Raw genomic sequence first — 20,591 nt, 5'->3', positions numbered from 1 at the left:
TAGTTTACTTCAATGGGACTACCTAGGGTGGGAGGTATTATCTGATATGAGTAAGGGTATTACAATTCAGGTTTAGGATCCTATTTCATAATCAGACTGTCTGATAAGTTAAGCTGTCTTGCCTCAACTTACACTGGTTCTGCTTACACACCTATGAACTGTACAGTTTTCTCTCTGTGCTCAATGTTCCATGCAAAGAGGGTAGTTAACTACTCAGGAGAGTAAAATCCGTTTCATGACAAAATAAGTAATAGCAATTCAAGCTTCCCCCACTTCCCCGCTGATATTTCTGAGCCATTCTTTGAAAGCACCAGTTGAAATGAATGGGAATACTGGTGTTGTGAAGTACCAATATTCCCATTCAGCATGAGGAAAGGAAAGGTACAACCTAGCCCTCCATGGATTATCCTTTTGCTGAAGCTTCCTATCACGGTACCATTTATTATGGTGATGTTCCTGTTTTGCTCATGAGACTGACACTTCTCCTCTAGTACAGTAAAATAAGAACACAAAACCAAAAAACCTAATTTTACTTCAATATAAATGAACATATTGTAGGCCACTGAGCAGCCAGCAGGTGTTACTATTTTGGGGACACTAAGCATTGAAAGATTCCGATGACTGTGCCAATCCTTCTGCACCATTTTGTGTTTTAGCTCTTCACCTTTGTGAAAGAAAAATCAAAACCCAATGTCTTGTGTGTAAGAATATGAACCAGAGCTGGTATTTTTCTGTGGTGTCCATTGGCTTATTTGTGGAACTCTGTAAACCTGTGAAATAGTAATGCAATGATGCATTAATTAAGAAGAAAGAGACTTTATAAAACTCTTCATTTTTTCCCTCCTAGTTTGAGTGGGAAGGAGCACAGTGTCTTTACGGGAGTGGCCATTGTTCACTGCAGCAGTAAAGGTAATTGCAGAGAACTGTACAGATACCTATGTGGTAAAGTCTTATGTTCTTATAGACGTATGTTATCTAATTTTACTCTAATTGTGAAGATGGAACCCTTTCATACAACATCTGATTCTGCCACCCTTTCCCATACTGAGGAGTGGATTATCTGTGTGGAAGCAGAAAGAGGAAAAAGGAGGATCTGGGGGTAAATGTCTTAGTCAGATTTAAGGGTAGAGTGAAAGGAACCCTTACCCTAATAATGCGAGAGTTGTAAGAGATGCTGTTTTCGCCTTGTTTTTAGTTTTTAAAGATGGAATGCCGACTTAAGCAGAAACCTTGAGATATGGTAGTGTCTGGAGGGAATTTGCATAAACAAAGGATAACTGTTAGTCGTTGATGTATATAACAGGAAAGTATAAATACTTGTCTTACAGTGCTTCTAGGGGGAAGATCTGCCTAAGGTCAGGAGACCCCCCCATCCGACCGCAGTCTTCCTTTGCAATTGGTCGTAATAAACTCTCTCTGACTTGTTGCTCAGAAATGCAGTGTCTTCCACACCTGTAATTAAATAAAATAAGCAAACATTCCTACAAACTAAACATTGTGCTGCACATAAAGGATGATGAGAGAATGAACCATGTGTGACAGATGTTAGTTGCATCACTTAATGCATTGCTGAAGGGTACTCAGAAATTAGTGTTAAGAGTGGTATAAGAGCCTATTAAGAATAGAATAGGCACTTCATTGAAATCAGTAGGGCTACTGAAAGAGAGCCTGATCCAGTCCCCACTGAAATCAATGGGAGTATCTCCCCGCTCACTTCAGCGGACATTGGATCAGGCCCAGAGTAAACATGAGAAAGGTGGCAGAATCCAATCCATACTCATTTTTTTTGCTGGGCTTTATTCAGGTGAGAATGAAGTGGCTATGCTGTTCAAGTATGGTGAAGATTATCACATGTATGGGTCCTACTTAGTTTCTTAATATCTAGGTTGTAAAGAGAATGGCTTTCTAGAAAATTACTTTTCCATTATTAATAGCGGTTCTAATAAATCTGTTGGGTGGTAAGTGAAAAAATGGTTTGTTCATTAACTTTTAACTGTGCAGTCCTGGGTTTGAGATTGATCTGGACCATATTTTGTTTAATAAATAATTCATTAAAATGTATGGGTTTCTGACCAGTAAGGGATTTCTCCGTCAAATTATGCTGACCAATATGGTCTCATTGTTTCCTTGTACTCCCCCATTGGTCTGTCTATATCCATCTGTTGTCTCACATCTTATACTTTAGATTGTAAGGTCTTTAGGGCAGGAACTGTCTTTGTTCTGTGTCTGTACAGCAACAAGCACAATAGCATCCTGGTTCATGACTAGGGCTCCTAGGTAGTATAACAGCAATAATAAATATTATGGTTTCCTACCATCATTCCACACATGGGGTAAAATCCCAGCACTCTTGAACTTGATGGCAAAGCTCCCACTGAGTTCAGTAAAGTCAGGATTTCACTCAGGGAACTCCCAGAAGTATCAGTTGTCTGAAATTTGTCCAAATCTCTTGCCCCTCTTTCTCTGTTTGCAGATGCCATACAACTCTCTGAAAAGCTTTTTTCAGAATAAATGCTTTTACCTTTAAAAACCAAACCAGTTGTCTCTGCAGCCTAGTACCCATATAAAAAATGTGCATATGCAGTGGTGGGAGAAACTACTGTAAAAAAGTTGTCCAGTGGTTTTCAAAGGGTAAACAGTAATTTAAAATGTATAGACTCTTCTTTTGACTTTTGCAAGCAAGTAAAGAGGAGCAATCCGGTACTATTGAGAGTGTGACAGCAGATTCCATTTTGAGTATATGCACTTAAGCCAAAGCAGCATTTGATGAATGAAAAGTATTCCCCAGAATATTGCAATTAACAGAAAAGTTCCTGGAGTGCACCATTTTTCAGTTAGCAGATCATTAAAAAGCCTGTTACCAAGCATCGTGTTACAGAATGACCACATTGTCATCTTGAAAGGACATTGTCAATTTATGTTTTAATCACTTATGCATAATTGTTTTTACTCACTGTTTGTAACCTTCTTGATGAAATCTGAAAGTTGCTTTATGAGAAATGTTAATGTTTTCCATCACTCACACTGTAGTATTTGGATAAAACTCTTTATCTCTGATCCATACTGCAGTTCTCTGAGTATTCTGCCAAGAAACTTCCACTGCTGTCAGAATATTAAGATGGAGGGAAACATAATGCTCTATCATTCATTTGGGCCTACTTATAGAGCATTACGTTTCCTTCCTTCTTCCCTACCAAACCAAGAGCAATATTCTCCTCTTATCTGCACGCAGATCACTAGTTAAAATATATATATATTTGACAGTATGCTTCAGATCCCTTGGAGCAACCCACATGGGCTCTAATTCCAGCACTCAAAGGCTTTTTTTCCATGCAGCGAAATCTGCACAACTCTGCATTGCAGGTTGCTCAAAACCAGCTTCGAGCTACAGAAACCAAAAGTGCTTGTGTCGGCTTAAATGGGATGTTACAGCTCAGCACTGCTCTCTACTGCTGCAGAGGAAATGTTAGGATAATAGGGATTGCTGGATGACACAGACTGCTGCTTGCAGCTATTGTATGTGCTTATATGCACTGCTGCAGTTTTATGCTGTGACACATTGCTAAATATAATGGCATTTACAATGTTAGGGGGTTGGCTACTGCATTTCTTTTACTCTGTTTTTGATTGCATGTCCACTGAATCTGATTTTGAGCTAGGCAGATTTCCTGCCAGTGCAGGCAATCAACCAGTAGTCATGCAATGACAGAATTAATTCTGGGAGCATTCCATAAAGGGGGAATAAGCTCTTCCTATTCAAATTTCATCCTACTATGATTCTCTCTCTCCCTCTCCACCTGGGTAGAGAGGTACATGCTGTGACTCTGCAGAATTAGACAATGTGGGGTTTTACTCACTTTGGCTTTCTTGAATAGATATTCCACTTGCACTTGGGAGTAAGCCCTTGTCTTGCTTACTTCTGGGGGAATTTTGCATCACAAAATTAAAAATTCTGAGCATGATATTTTAAAATTCTGCATAATTTTTGTCAAAATAACACAATACAATCAAGCTGGTTTCTGTTATTTTGGTAATTTATTTAAACTAGAATACAAAGAATGGAGAATGGTAGCGAGGAGCACTAGAGGAAATCGCCAAAACCCCTTTGTCTAATAGTATATTGCTAGTATTAACCCTTTACTTCTAGTTATTAGTCAACAAATATATGCAGCCGTATGCTGAGTGCTACATCATAGGCAACTGAAGAGGAAGTGAGGGCTGGGGACTCAAACTCACAATTTTTACTAGCTACTGACCATCTCCAAAAAGGTCAGTAGCAAAAAGTTAATGGAGCACATTTTGACAGGAAACTTTTTCAGTCCAAACATTTGGACCAGTTCTAATCACTAAAGCACTATATGGTCCTTTACAATACAGCTCCTTTAGACCACTCTGGCAATGTAAAGGAGCCTTAAAATTTTTACACCTATTTTATACTCCTGGGGGAATTCACTAAGCAGGCAGGCTTCTGCATTCTGCTCTGCCTGAGGGAACAGAGCCTGCTCCGCGCCTACCTCTTCAGAAACACCCCAGAGCCCTGCCCCTCCACACTGAGCATGCTGCAGTTGCAAGCAAGAGGGACAGAGTGTCTCTCTTGCACGCCACTGCCCAGCCCCCTACCCCCCGGTGGTGATTTATGTCTCTACCAGCTGCTCTAGGTGCCCAAACCAACCTGCCTGCATTACTGGGGATGGGTCGCATGACCTCTCTTGCAGCTTCCCTTTGCTTCCCATTTTTCTGCGGGGAAGCAAAGAAATCTGCAGGGGCCATGAATTCTGCGCAAGCGCAGGGATGCAGAATTCCCCCAGGAGTAGCGTGTGTGTGTGTGTGTGTGTATGTATATGTATATACACACACACAAACACACATCTATATATATATATATACACATACAGGAATCTGGACCTTTCAGTGACAAAGGCCATTAATAAGGGAGGCAAAGAAGTAGGTCAAATTTTTGAGCCCACTAACCTTAAAAGCATCTCTTAAATACATCTCTTCCTAAAATAGAATCAAAAGTCTGCCTGTATAACTGTTTTCTCGGGTGAACAATGTCAGTTGCAGAGTATTCAAAATGTAAACCATTTATCAAGATTTATTTTATCCTTTAGTGTCATTACTGGTTTGCCAAAGTCTCCCTGTAGAACGTGAAATTAAAGTGCCTGAAACCACTATGACTTATTGCTAAAAGCAGCCAAGTCAGTAGGCTGTAAATTGGCCATTCAGCAGTCTGTTTGACCAAGGCAGGAGGGGAGGGAGTTTTGGATGCCACAGAAAGGGCAGCTTGACCCCATGTCCTTCCTGATAAGAATTGTGTTGAAGTTGCTGATACATGCATTTTTAGAAGAGCAGGATGTGCCCCAGGAATGTCTATTGGGGCCTCAAGGCTGCAAACTGGAAAAACCCACACATGGTTAATCAATAATCAGAAGGAGCTTCTTGCTTGCTCATTGGAACTGCTTGCTTAACAAGTTTTCTTTAAGGGACATGTAATTCTATTACTAATGTGTAAATAAGGGGGAAAAGTTTGAGGTAGGGGGACTCTTCGGGACTGGACTCTCCCTCTGGATTCATCTTGTGTTCCCCCACTGGCAAATGGGCTGCCGCTGTGCCACTCGAGAGCCACACTCAGCTTCGGTAATTATCGAGGGTTGGGGGTGTTTTACTAACCTGTTGCGGAGGTGTGTAAGTGCTTGAGACTAAGTAAAGTGTAGCTTTAAAAGAAAGCACTGTTGTGTTGTCCTGTTTGTGCCAGCCATCTATCATTCGGATGGCCATGTCTCCCCTGATTTATTTCCTGACACCACCTCCCACAGAGTAAAAGTTACCGAGAGCCTTGGGTTGAAAAAACCCCAGGTAACAATGTTACAATTCTTTGTTTACAGTGGGATTTTTTGTTGTAGATAATCGTCTGGAGACTGAAGTCACTGATTTCTATGAAGAGACAAAAGTTAAATTTGCTGAACTATCTGAGGAGCTTTTGTGGGAGTATATTCACAGTGGTGAACCAATGTAAGTAGGCTGCTGAACGCAGCACATCTAACTTGAGTTTAGGCCTTAAGACATTGTTGGCCTCAAATACAAAGGAAGCAGTATGCCACATTTTGGGGGGAAATTGGCCATGTGTATATGCAGTTGTTGATGTGCTGTGTGAAACAAAAAGGAAGTTAATGTTGCATTCACAACATTGACTAGATTTGAATTCCCAGGGTGGAAACTCTGAACCCAATCTTTTTAAGCGTGCTAGCAGTCTTTTTCTCAATAGCCCCTTAATTTGAAAGTTCAGGCAATGGATGGCACAATGGAATTGTGCAGTATTCTGTTTTAGGCCCAATTTTAGTTTAATTATTGCCTGATCCCAATGAAGGTAATTGGAACCCATCTAGTGACTTCAGCAATGAAACAGATTGTTAGTGAGAAAAGAATTAGGCCCTCAATGGATATAGTATGGAAAGTTGGAAGAGCCTTAGCTTATCCTTACACTTACAATGAACTCTATTCTGTATTCTGTGAGGCACTTTCAACTCCTACTGACGTCAGTTGGTGTTTAGGACATGCAGCAGCTCACAGTAGTGAGGATATAGAGCCAGTTATCATTGCATGTTCCAGTTATGAGTGCACTACCTACAGCAGAACTCTTACAAAGTGGAGAAAACACTTGCATTTGTTTTGTATTAATCAGCACTAATAAATGTCCATGTTGATACTAACAGCTTAATCAAGATATACAGAGAGCTGGAAGGAGTCTTTGCTTAGATTTATCTATGAGTTGAGTCATTAACAGCTACAGGCTTCTACCTGTAAACCAATAATGGGGCAGCGGCTGCTGAAGGGACTGTAATGTTAAAGCTTCTCATCTCTATGGAAAACTGTGCAAATACATACAGAATCAATACAGAAGTGGCTGCACTGCCTTCAGTGGAAGACAGGCCTGGAATTAGCAGGGTTACTGTCCATAAGGGTTACAGTGTGCAAATTACATGGGGAAATTGACAGACTATGTTCCCACATTAGTTTGACTCTAGCCACTGCTACTGGGGAGGGATAGGTAATAAAAAAAAAAAACCCACTAGACTGTAAATCTAATTTAAAAAAAATACAGGAGAAGGTTTTATATTGCTACAGAGAAAGATGCAAGTTTTTCTGTTGTATGGATTTGTACTCCTCATGATTCATAGATTCCAAGCCCAGAGTGGACCATTGTGGTCATCCAGTCTGACCTCCTGTGTAACACAGGCCATAGAACTTCCCCAAAATAGAGCAGATCTTCTAGAAAAACATCCAATTTTGTTTTTGAAATTGCCAGTGATGGAAAATCTACCATGACCCTTATGTCTACACTACGAAATTAGGTCGAATTTATAGAAGTCGGTTTTTTAGAAATCGGTTTTATATATTCGAGTGTGTGTGTCCCCACAGAAAATGCTCTAAGTGCATTAAGTGCATTAACTCGGCGGAGCGCTTCCACAGTACCGAGGCAAGCGTCGACTTCCGGAGCGTTGCACTGTGGGTAGCTATCCCACAGTTCCCGCAGTCTCCGCTGCTCATTGGAATTCTGGGTTGAGATCCCAATGCCTGATGGGGCTAAAACATTGTCGCGGGTGGTTCTGGGTACATATCGTCAGGCCCCCGTTACCTCCCTCCCAGCCTACCCCTTAATGCCATGGCTCATGAAGCCGTACACAGGCAGCCTGGACAGTAGTCAGGAGCTGTTCAACTACAGGCTGAGCAAGTGCAGAATGGTGGTAGAATGTGCATTTGGACGTTTAAAGGCGCGCTGGCGCAGTTTACTGACTCGCTTAGACCTCAGCGAAACCAGTATTCCCACTGTTATTACTGCTTGCTGTGTGCTCCACAATATCTGTGAGAGTAAGGGGGAGACGTTTATGGCGGGGTGGAAGGCTGAGGCAAATCGCCTAGCTGCTGGTTACGCGCAACCAGACACCAGGGCGGTTAGAAGAGCACAGGAGGGCGCGGTACGCATCAGAGAAGCTTTGAAAACCAGTTTCATGACTGGCCAGGCTACGGTGTGAAAGTTCTGTTTGTTTCTCCTTGATGAAACCCCCCGGGGCCCCTTGGTTCACTCTACTTCCCTGTAAGCTAACCACCCTCCCCTCTGCAAGCAATGATTAAAGGGAGGAGGCAATAAAGTCATTGCTGCTTCACAGTCATGCATTCGTTATTCATTCATCACACAAATAGGGAGATGACTACCAAGGTATCCCAGGAGGGGTGGTGGAGGAGGGAAGGAAAATGCCACACAGCACTTTAAGCACAGCACTTTAAAAGTTTACAACTTTAAAATTTATTGAATGCCAGCCTTCTTTTTTTTGGGCAATCCCCTGTGGTGGAGTGGCTGGTTGGCCGGAGGCCCCCCCACCGCATTCTTGGGCGTCTGGGTGTGGAGGCTATGGAACTTGGGGGGGGAGGGCGGTTGGTTACAGAGGGGCAGCAGTGGCAGTCTGTGCTCCAGCTGCCTTTGCTGCAGCTCAACCATACACTGGAGCATACTGGTTTGGTCCTGCAGCAGCCTCAGCATTGAATCCTGCCTCCTCTCATCACGCTGCCGCCACATTTGAGCTTCAGCCCTCTCTTCAGCCCGACACTTATTCTCTTCAGCCCGCCACTTATTCTCTTCAGCCCTCCACCTTTCCTCCCGGTCATTTTGTGCTTTCCTGCACTCTGACATTATTTGCCTCCACGCATTCGTCTGTGCTCTGTCAGTGTGGGAGGACAGCATGAGCTCGGAGAACATTTCATCGCGAGTGCATTTTTTTTTCTTTCTAAGCTTCACTAGCCTCTGGGAAGGAGAAGATCCTGTGATCATTGAAACACATGCAGCTGGTGGAGGAAAAAAAATGGACAGCGGTATTTAAAGAGACACATTTTATAAAACAGTGGCTACACTCTTTCAGGGTAAACCTTGCTGTTAACATTACATACATAGCACATGTGCTTTCGTTACAAGGTCGCATTTTGCCTCCTCCCACCGCATGACTACTCCCTCAACCTTCCCCCCTCCCTGTGGCTAACAGCGGGGAACATTTCTGTTTAGCCACAGGCAAACAGCCCAGCAGGAATGGGCTCCTCTGAGTGTCCCCTGAAGAAAAGCACTCTATTTCAACCAGGTGACCATGAATTATATCTCACTCTCCTGAGGATAACACAGAGAGATAAAGAACGGATTTTGGTTGAATGCCAGCAAACATACACTGCAATGCTTTGTTCTACAGTGATTCCCGAGTACGTGTTACTGGCCTGGAGTGGTAAAGTGTCCTACCATGAAGGACGAAATAAGGCTGCCCTCCCCAGAAACCTTTTGCAAAGGCTTTAGGACTACATCTAGGAGAACCGCAAATGCCAGGGCAAAGTAATCCTTTCACATGCTTGCTTTTAAACCATGTATAGCATTTTAAAAGGTACACTCACCAGAGGTCCCTTCTCCGCTTGCTGGGTCCAGGAGGCAGCCTTGGGTGGGTTCGGGGGGTACTGGCTCCAGGTCTAGGGTGAGAAACAGTTCCTGGCTGTCGGGAAAACCGGTTTCTCCGCTTGCTTGCTGTGAGCTAGCTACAACCTCCTCATCATCATCTTCTTCTTCGTCCCCAAAACCTACTTCCGTATTGCCTCCATCTCCATTGAAGGAGGCAAACAACACGGCTGGGGTAGTGGTGGCTGAACCCCCTAAAATGGCATGCAGCTCATCATAGAAGCGGCATGTTTGGGGCTCTGACCCAGAGCGGCTGTTCGCCTCTCTGGTTTTCTGGTAGGCTTGCCTCAGCTCCTTCAGTTTCACGCGGCACTGCTTCGGGTCCCTGTTATGGCCTCTGTCCTTCATGCCCTGGGAGATTTTCACAAAGGTTTTGGCATTTCGAAAACTGGAACGGAGTTCTGATAGCACGGATTCCTCTCCCCAAACAGCGATCAGATCCCGTACCTCCCGTTCGGTCCATGCTGGAGCTCTTTTGCGATTCTGGGACTCCATCATGGTCACCTGTGCTGATGAGCTCTGCATGGTCACCTGCAGCTTGCCACGCTGGCCAAACAGGAAATGAGATTCAAAAGTTTGCGGTTCTTTTCCTGTCTACCTGGCCAGTGCATCTGAGTTGAGAGTGCTGTCCAGAGCGGTCAGAATGGAGCACTCTGGGATAGCTCCCGGAGGCCAATACCATCGAATTGTGTCCACAGTACCCCAAATTCGAGCCGGCAACGTCGATTTAAGCACTGATCCACTTGTCAGGGGTGGAGTAAGGAAATTGATTTTAAGAGCCCTTTAAGTCGAAATAAAGGGCTTCACTGTGTGGACGGGTGCAGGTTTAAATCGATTTAACGCTGCTAAATTCGACCTAAAGTCCTAGTGTAGACCAGGGCTTAGTAAATTGTTCCAATGGTTGACTACCCTCACTGTTAAAAACATGCATCTTATTTCCAGTCTGAATTTGTTTAGTTTCAACTTCCAGCCCATGTTTCATGTTTTTCTGTTAGACTGAAGAGTCTATTATCAAATATTTATTCCCCATCTAGGTTCTTAAAGACTGTAATCAAGTCACCTCTTAACCTTCTCTTTGTTAAGCTGAAGAAATTGAGCTCCTTGAGTCTATCACTATAAGGCATGTTTTCCACTCCTTTTAATAATTCTCATGACTCTTCTCTAAACCCTCTCTAATTTATCAACATCCTTCTTGAATTGGGGACACCAACTCTGAAAACAGTATTCCAATAATTGTTACACCGATGCCAAATAATATAACCTCCCTGCTCCTACTTGAGATTCCCGTTCATCTATCTCAGGATTGCATTAGTCCTTTTGGCAGCTGATTATTCACCACAACCTCCAAATCTTTTCCAGAATCATAGCTTCTCAGGATAGCGTCCCCGACCCTGTAAGCATTGCCTACATTTTGTTCCTAGATGTATACATTTACATTTAACCATATTAAAATGCATATTTGTTTGTGCTCCACTTACAGAGTGATCTGGATCATTTGGTATCTGTGAACTGTCCTCCTTTGTTATTTACCAGTTCCCCCAATTTTTGTCATCTTCAAACTTTGAGTGATGATTTTATGTTTTCTTCTAGGACATTGATATAAATGTTAAAGAGCATAGGGTCAAGAACTGATCTCTGTGGAACCCTACTACAAATACACCTTGATAACAATTCCCCATTTGCAGTTACATTTTGACGCCTGTCAGTTAGCCAGCTTTTAATCTGTTTTAGTGTGCTCCATGTTCATTTTATATTGTTCTAAATATTTAATCAAAATGTCATGCAGTACTAAGTCAAACACCTTGCATCAACACTATTGTGTTTATCAACCAAACTTGTAATTCATTAACTTTGACATGGGTTGAGTAAAATCCTAAACAATTGCACTTAACTAGAGGTAGTTTTTTGTCTCAAAAAGGTGATCTGTTTGTTTTTTATTCTTCTGGGGAAAGTCAGACCATTCAAGTAGTGCTTTCTTGGTGTTCTCAGTAAAATAAATGGTAATAATCATGCAGTGGATCAGAGTTTGAGACTAATGGAGTCTTTCATCTCCAAGTCAGCATTGGCTGAATCCTTTGGTGGTGTGGGGTTGAAAAGTCTTTCTGGTGCTGAGACCCTTCTGAGTCATGTAATAGGCTTATTGACAGCTCTGAAAAGAGCAGCATTGCTGTGCTGTGGAGGAAGTTTTTTCCAGCCATCTTGGGATACATGGAATATCGCACAATGTGGGATCTTATAGGATGTAAAAAACGGAAGGGAAATAAGAGATGAACCTTCTTGATTTGGAGAATAACCCTTCATATTTCTAAATCAATTAGGTCATTTTGTCTTATTCAGCTGATGTTTTTAAATTCATTTTAATCTGTGAATGCCATTAACATTCCCTCGAGAGAGAAGATGTTAAATAAAATTGAACCTAGCACAAATCCTTAGTCTTTACAGTCCATCAAGCACTATCAGGCCTTGTGTGTCCTCCCTTTTATCCAAGCCTACTTGAATGATGTTTTCAAGAAGATTTCAGGAGACGCTTACAACTGAATTTTAATAAAGCATTTATTAGATTTGCCATGTTCCCTCTTATTCTCCCTCCACCCACCCCGGCCTCCACTAATTAGCCAGCATTCTCAGAATGTCATGAGCGTTCATGGAGACAGGTGGGTTTGTATAAAACTTAAGTAGCACTAATCAGTCCAAGGCTGGGGAAGTGAGAAATCTAAGGAAGCTATGGAACTTGCACATTATGTATCTTTAAAAGAATTGCCAGATCTGTCACATCGCCCAGTACTGCGTGATTTTGTAATCCATTATATTGCATATACTCTACACCCAGCTGTAGACCAGATCATTGGCCCCTGCTCCACCCTTCTTCAGCTACCTCTGCAGTACGATGCCCAGGAAACTGTGTAGCGCCAGATCTATACAACTAGCTCTACACAATCTATTCCAGCCGTCTTGTAGCATAGGAGCTGTGTTGAAGGTGAAAGGGTAAGTCTCCAGAGTGCCTTACTAAGTAAGTTAGTGCAGCCTTAGACCTTGTGTTAGGAACTGAGCTGGCCTCCAGCTGACTCTGAGATCAGGAGAGTGCAAAGGTGATTTTGAACTATTTTTGTCCCAGTCCCCTAGGGTGCTGCAATAAACATAGCTCTGCTGGATCTGAAGATTTGGCTCCATAACTCTTAATTTCCTGTCATGTTTAAAACCTCAACCTTCATGTTCCATTGGCCTTGCTTTTGGCTAATAATAATATAATCACATTTAGTAGGATAAGAGGAACCAATGTAAATTCGACCCAAACAAGAATAATTAAATCTGGGGCAGGAGCAGTTTGTTACAAAGAATAAGGTGATCACTTGGGCTGTGTGGGGGAAAAAAATACTTTTTTTTTTTTTTTTTTTAAGAGTACACATTAGCAGAGAAATTCCCAGTATGCTTTTGGGAACACTGATTTAGTGAACTAATCTCCCTCAAGTATGCAACTGATGAAAAAGATGAGATTTGAGGGGCAAACTATTGGGATTTTTAGATAGAATTTAAAGTTTAGCATGGGAAATCCAGGTGTTGTGATTATGGCCTCTGGAAGAGTGAGAGAGCATTGCTGAAGCACAGCTGCAGCAGAATCACAGTTGGGAGGAACTGGACAGCACATCTTAGCTGTTCTTTCTGCTACCAGACTGTTAATTAACAGCGAGAGACCTCTGGGGGTCAAAAGTTCACATAATCTATTCTGCCCCTGTCTGCGACAGATCAGACTGAAAACTGTATACCTGAGAGGAGGGGAAGCATCTGCCCTGGGTTGATGTGGGAGTAATTGAGAATACCAACCTACAAATTACATGCAAACCAATGTGTGCCCTGGGAAGAGGAATTATCCTTGCTTCACTGACTGCCCACCTTAATTATGCACATTGTAGGGAGAATGGTCACTTTGGATGAGCTATTACCAGCAGGATAGTGAGTTTGTGTGTGTGGTTTTTGGGAGGGGGGTGTGGGGGTGAGAGAACCTGGATTTGTGCAGGAAATGGCCCAACTTTATTATCATGCACATTATGTAAAGAGTTGTCACTTTGGATGGGCTATCACCAGCAGGAGAGTGAATTTGTGTGAGGGGGTGGAGGGTGAGAAAACCTGGATTTGTGCTGGAAATGGCCCACCTGATGATCACTTTAGATAAGCTATTACCAGCAGAACAGTGGGGTGGGAGGAGGTATTTTTTCATATTCTCTGTGTATAAATAAAGTCTGCTGCAGTTTCCACGGCATGCATCCGATGAAGTGAGCTGTAGCTCACGAAAGCTCATGCTCAAATAAATTGGTTAGTCTCTAAGGTGCCACAAGTACTCCTTTTCTTTTTGTGTATGTGGTTGTTCTCTCTTGGGACTGAGAGAGGCCAGACAGAAACCCATCTTCTCCTCCAACCCATCCTAATGCAAGTCTCCAATATTGCAACCAGTATAGGTAAGCCAGGCAAGGTGGATTAGTTTATCTTTTGTTTTATGTGAATTTTCCCTGTGTTAAGAGGGAGGTTTATTCCTGTTTTCTGTAACTTTAAGGTTTTGCCCAGAGGGGGATCCTCTGTGTTTTGAATCTGAATACCCTGTAAAGTATTTTCCATCCTGATTTTACAGAGATGATTTTTACCTTTCTTTTTTTTTTTTTTTTTAAATAAAATCCTTCTTTTAAGAACTTGACTGATTTTTTTTCCATTGTTCCAAGATCTAGGGGTTTGGGTCTTTGATGATTTTGTAAAAAATTGGTTAGGATATTATTCTGAGGCCTTCCCAGGAAAAGGGGTGTGTAGGGCTTGGGGGGATATTTTGAGGGGAAGACGTCTCTAAGTGGTCTCTTTCCCTGTTCTTTGTTTAAAATGCTTGGTGGTGGTAGCATACTGTTCAAGGACAAGGCAAAGTTTGTACCTTGGGAAGTTTTTAACCTAAGCTGGTAAGAATAAGCTTAGGGGGGTCTTTCATGCAGGTCCCCACATCTGTACCCTAGAGTTCAGAGTGGGGAAGGAACCCTGACAGGGGTTCTCTCCTGAATTCCAGTGCTGACTTTTTATCAGATCTTCCCTAGCAAAATAATGTGCTTGCTGTGGGTGGCCACAACATAGCTCATGCATGTCCCCTCAGTGAAAGTCAGAATGGCATTATGCTAGTGGAGTGTTAGTCTGCTTACTGAAAAAAATCTGTTTGTATTAATATATTCATACATAAATAATACTTAGTATTCATATAGCACCTCATGACTTCAAAGTGCTTTACAAACATTCACATTTTCAAAAAGGAATATTTTTGTTGAATATTGTCTCTTTAATAAAAAACAGTTATATACTGTTAAAGTCCAGATAAAATGCAAGATTTAGGAACCAGCATAATGCTATAATTCGTAATAACTGAAAATGGCATATCTGATTTCTCCCCTATTGTACTGGTGCAATGAAAAACTAGTGATTGTAGGAGTGGGGGCAATTCAGAAATCAAATGTTATGGGCTGTGAGAAGGAGTCTATTCTGATTAGACTTAAGGGCCAGATTCAACCAAGCTTACTCTTGTTGAGTAGTAACTTACTCTGCTGGAGGCCCCCAGGACATGTCTACACAGCTTTTTGGAGTGAGCCTCCCAGCATGGATTAACAGACTTGGCTAACGGGGCTCACACTAGCTCTCTCAAAGTAGCTATGTAGACAGCGCTCTGAAGTTGTGGCTGGGACTGGAGCTCAGGCTTTGGAGCCCATCCACCTCCATAGGCTCCAGAGCCCAAGCTCCAGCCTGAGCTGCAACTTCAAAGCACTTGCTACACTGGTATTTTTAGAGCACTAGCACACGCCTGAGTTTGTTGACGTGGGCTGGGAGGGTGTAGTCTTACCCATTGACCCCAAAGGGTAGGGTAGTACTCCATGTAAGATTAGCAGAATCTGGCCCCATGGTTTTAAACCTTCAGTCTTCAATGGGCTTTGGGATCTGAAAGTTGTGAGGCTGTGATGTAGAAAATGTAGTTCCAAGCAATAGGTTAAACTTTTCCCTTAGACATGTACACAATTCTCATTGAAATCTTTGGCTGTAATTCACCCTGGTCCATGTGGGTAAAATTCCATTTGGCCCAGTGGAATTTGAACGTGTGTGTTTGAAGATATAATGATCCAAAGAAATTTGCAACAATACCCAGTGACTATTGAATCTGGATCTCCAAAATCAGTTTATTTAGGATATATGAAATAATTGCACCAAATTCTTAATTATTATTTATTTTTATATGACTGTAGCACCTAAGAGCACTAGTCTTGGACCAGGATCTCATTTATTTCTGTAGAGTTACACCAGCGTTGAATATGGACTAGTGGGTAAGGATGGCTTTCTCCTTTGAACTCAATTATCTAGAGTTATGTAGTGAAAGAGCAAGCGTTACTGTTGTGATTCAAAAGTTGCAGTGTTGAACCAGGACCGTCACAAGTCGGTTTAATCCATCTTTAGCTTTAGCACACTAGTTCAATCAAGGCAAAGTTCTGCCATTTCCATTCTTATAAAACATGTTCATACTCCTGGATTTACAATCCGTACTAAGTGGTTACCACTTTCCTCCATCCCGATATTCACTCTTAACCATTGTCTTAACTAAATGTCTGTATTTTTCCCCCCGCAGGGACAAAGCGGGTGGTTATGGAATCCAGGCCCTTGGTGGAATGTTAGTGGAATATGTTCATGGAGACTTCCTGAACGTGGTCGGCTTTCCTCTGAATCACTTCTGCAAAAAGTTAGCAGAGTTGTATTATCCGCCCCTCAAGCATACTATACAGCATGTCAAGCATGACTCTATCCCCTCCGTCGAGACTTTTGAGAACCTCAGTGATGGAGAGAGTGACTCCTCAAATCCCATGCAGCATAAAAGTGCTAACAAATTAGAGAGGAATGGAGTGCCCCTCTCAGGAGCCATTCATACTCCAGTAAACAGTGGTAGCATCCAGCCTGTTTGTACAGTGGCTGTGGAAAATCAGAGTGGAGTGATGGAATATCCAGCTAAATTCCCATCAAAAATTGTAGAACTTATGGATGGCTTCAGAGCTTCAAAGGTAAAAAAAAAAAAAAAAAAATACTGCTCCTTGATCTAATCTTCTCTGCACTGGTGAGCTAATACAATTCAAATTTGTATTTTTAAACATTTCTGTGTAGTCTGGAGGTTCTAACAATAAAGGCAGTACAACAGCACTACGCATGTCTATGGGGAACAGCCCCATTCAAACAAATGATCAAATGCATTTATTTTACTCTAATGTTCATTCTGATTCTGTGTGTGTTATGCAAGAGAATGGCATCTCTCAGCCGCTGCACCAGTGACCCTGGGTGTAGTACCAGCGCACCTTCCAGTAAGAGGCTCCAAAACAACAGTAGCCTCGGGGATTTACTGCACTGGGCTAACAAGGGCACCAGAATGCCTAGGGCATTTTGAAAAGTACCTTTTAGTGATGCCAATACTGTCTGTGCATGTTTCCTCATGACCTTCCAAAGCAGCAGCCAGTCATGTGCGGAATAAATTTTGTTATGTGCACCAATGCGGAGGTGAGGTGTGACTCCCCACAGCTCTGTCTCCCCGCAGCAGCACCTGGGCTGGGGGAAATAAGCACCTCTTCCATTGGCAGCTCCGGGCCAGGGCTCGGTTGGGGCTGCGGGAGGGCCACCTCTCCCCCAGGCCATCTCTGCCCCCAGCCACACCAGGTCTGGGGCTGGGCTGGAGAGGGGCGCCTCTCCTGGTCATGGCAGGTCCAGGGCTGGCCCTGAGCGCCTGTGCGGCACTTAATAGGTTACTGCGCAGCTGTGCAGCTTAGTGGGAACCTAGGCAGCAGCATGGAGGGACATCTTCAGAAGTGCCCTTAATAACGAGCACCCTTAGATTTAAGGCAAGTGGCAATGCCCCACTGAAACATAGACCTAGAATGGCACTGAATAAATTCACTAGAGCATTTTACTTCAGATCTGATCCTAACAGGTGCTGAGCACCTGTATCTCCTGTTGATTTCAGAAAGTGGGGGAACAAAGGTGGGAGAGAGGAGGGGCAAGGATCAGGATGGGACAGGGACTGGTATATAAGAGGAAAGAGGTGATTACATAACTGTTAAAATATTATATGTATTTGTACCATTTATTGAGAGAGGATGTAAGACCATTCACAAAGTAACATTTATTTCATAGTAATCAGAAATATTATCTAAAACAACATGTAAATGGTGAGAGAAATATATATTATGGAAATGTCCATAGTGACTCATCTGTGTTGAGATTTGCACTTGAAGTAATATTAAAATTCTTTTTCATTGTAATTATTTGAATTTAACCTCCATGTTTGGCACAATAACACTTCAGAGGGAAACTGAACTTTCTACGTAACTTTTTTTAGTGAATGCTCCCTGTTAACTTCTGCAGAGGAAATACTTCAAAATGCCCCCATTTAAAACAAATATTTTATATATATATGTATATGTAATGTCTATTGTGCTCTGCCTCAATCCTTTTTCCTTCCATGTATTTGTATTGTAGGTTCCTGTAAGAACCTCCTTCTCTTGATTGCTCAGATGTTGTGTTTTATCTCTACTTTTCACAGAAATACTCTAAGAATCTCTTGTGCGTGAACCAGGCCTGTAGCTTATGATCACAATGCAGTAGCTTGTATCAGAAGGGTAGCCGTATTAGTCTGGATCTGTAAAAGCGGCAAAGAGTCCTGTGGCACCTCCTAGACTAAGAGACGTATTGGAGCATAAGCTTTCGTGGGTGAATACCCACTTCGTCAGATGCGTGTAGCTTGTGTTGGGCCTTCATGAAGACATGTACATAGAAGCTAATATTTATGTGCACTCTAGCAGTCAGCTGTGCCTGGAAACAGATAAATGGATAATTTTGAATCACTGCCAGGTTTCCTTCTCAGAGCCAGACTAGTGCAGCTAAAGAAAAGGTGACAGCAGTAAAAAAAGAGAAGATGAAATAAATGCCAAGTATTCTAACTACAAACAGAGAGAGATGTGGTCTCTTCACAAAACTCTGAACCAGAAACTCCTGGGGTGAAATCCTGGCCCCACTGAAGACAATGGGAGGTTGCTGTTGACTTCACTGGGCACAGGATTGGATTGTTAAAGTCAAATCCCAATTTTGACTCTGACTCTGTGACCTTGGGCAAATCTCATCCTATGTCTGCCTGCACTGCCCCTTCTGTAAAATGGAGACAATAATGTTGTGAAGCTAGTTAGTTTGTAAAATGCTTCGAAGACTGAAAGTGTAAGATAAACTGTAATTAAATTCAATTTAATTTGACCTTTACGTAGGTTCAGAGCCCTCACAATGCAGGCTGAAATCAACTACAAGTGAGAAAAACCTAATAATCATCTTTATTAAAATGATGTCTAGGAACTTTTTGCTTGGTCCTGTACTCAGTGAGGTCAATGAAAGTTCAGGGTTAAATTTGGTTTCGTTTAGTTCCTCTGTGGCTGTACAGAACCCAGCACATCTTGAATGGGACCGTTGGGTGCTCTCATAATATAAATACTGGCTCTATTTGCTAATGTTATGCCAATGACCTAATTTTCAGTCCTGACTTACAACTCAGAGGCCTTGAGCTGGCCGTTAATCATCTTCCACTACTACAAAGAAACTGTTTAAACACCTGCTGTGAACCTTCCCTCTCTCTGGTTAAACCTAATAACTTTTTTACAAAACAGTGTACATTTTTGAATGCCGCAATGATTTGGAACATGCATTAAAAACAAGAATCATATTGTTAAATTTAGGCAGGCATGTTAATTTTTGTGGCATTTTGGAGACAGTCTCAATTGTATATACCACCTTCACCCCCAAAATAATAAACATTTTAAATATAAAAATCACGAATAGGAAGCCCCTAAATTTCAGCTGCAATTTTTCCATCTGATTTTTAACAGAATTTCAACTCTTTTCTTCCCTCTCCACTCTATGTTGATTTTTTTTTTACTTTTATAATTCCTCAGAAACACTATTAATTGAAGGCACAGTATTGCAACCTAATCTCAGCTATGAAGGTGCATGTTGCATAATATGAAAATTCTTCTCCAATACAAGCATGTACTGTATAAGTTTAGTTAAGGTGTTCAAGGTACACAGATATATATGCTTGTGATTTTCTGTTTTTGTTTTGTTTTTAGAAAATTAGTATGGCATGAATTATAGCTATTAAAATAAAAAAGTACATTTTGAAGAAATTTCAAATTATTGTCTTAGGTAAATCAACTTAGATTTGATGTGTTTTCTCTATGGCCTCAATTCCGAAGCATACTTAAGCACACGCTGACTTCATGAAACATGCTTAAAGCTAGTCATGTGCTTAAGTATCCTGATGAATAAGAGTCTAAGACACAAAACCTGAAGTAAGCATTTAAGGTTCTTTCAACCAGTAATTTTTTTGTTTTTCACGTAACATTGTTGGCAAAGATGCTGATATCTCTCTTTTGATGCCAGGAACAAACTGTCCCAGAAGTAGCAGGGCTGAACTGAAATTTTCTGCAGGAGAAAATTCAACAGACTCAAGCAATTCTTAAGTTCTTTGGCATGGGTTTGTCTTCACACAACTACTATATTCTGAACTTAATTCATACCTCTAGAAAGTTTTCCAGAATATTTGTACTTTTGTTTTAAAACAGACGTGTGTTATTTTTTTAGTTGTAGTAATTTTTAATTTAACTCACTAATGCATATTTCATATACACAGGCTTTGTTTGTGGCCTCTAAACTGAAAGTGTTTGATCTTCTGAAAGATAAATGTATACTGAAGCCTGTGGATGTTGCCAATAAGATAGAAGCCTCTGTGTGTGGAACAGAAAGACTGCTCGATGCTTGTGCTTCTCTTGGATTGCTGGAGAAAACCCATCAAGGTGACTTTTTACTGTAAAACAATTCATGTGTAGGGGGACTGGGAGAGATGGAAGAAGGAACTTCTAATGTATTATTGTCCATTGTGAAACTAAGCTGTTTGTACCTGTTCACTGGGGCTGTACAGGAAACTTCCATTACTAGTCCTTGGCAAATTAAACTGTTGTTAATTATTATTAATAATAATAATTTTGTTTATTATGATAGTACTTACGAGCTAGTGAAG

The 20,591-nt window shown here is 41.8% G+C and overlaps 1 protein-coding gene across 1 annotated transcript in view; it reads left to right on the top strand.

Moving 5' to 3' along the window:
* Nucleotides 1-20,591, top strand: part of ASMTL (acetylserotonin O-methyltransferase like) — a 51,134-nt gene that overhangs the window by 9,378 nt on the left and 21,165 nt on the right. Inside the window, exons 5-8 of the mRNA XM_084634251.1 lie at nt 848-909; nt 5,904-6,012; nt 16,122-16,548; nt 20,205-20,367. Coding sequence (XP_084490377.1) covers nt 848-909; nt 5,904-6,012; nt 16,122-16,548; nt 20,205-20,367 — 761 coding nt within the window. The remainder of the gene's footprint in view (nt 1-847; nt 910-5,903; nt 6,013-16,121; nt 16,549-20,204; nt 20,368-20,591) is intronic.

This window comes from Lepidochelys olivacea (genome assembly GCF_965140295.1).
Source record: "Lepidochelys olivacea isolate rLepOli2 genome assembly, chromosome: 1".
NCBI lineage: Eukaryota > Metazoa > Chordata > Testudines > Cheloniidae > Lepidochelys > Lepidochelys olivacea.
The sequence above is the reverse complement of the archived record's forward strand: the minus strand, read 5'-3'. Positions and strand labels throughout refer to the sequence as shown.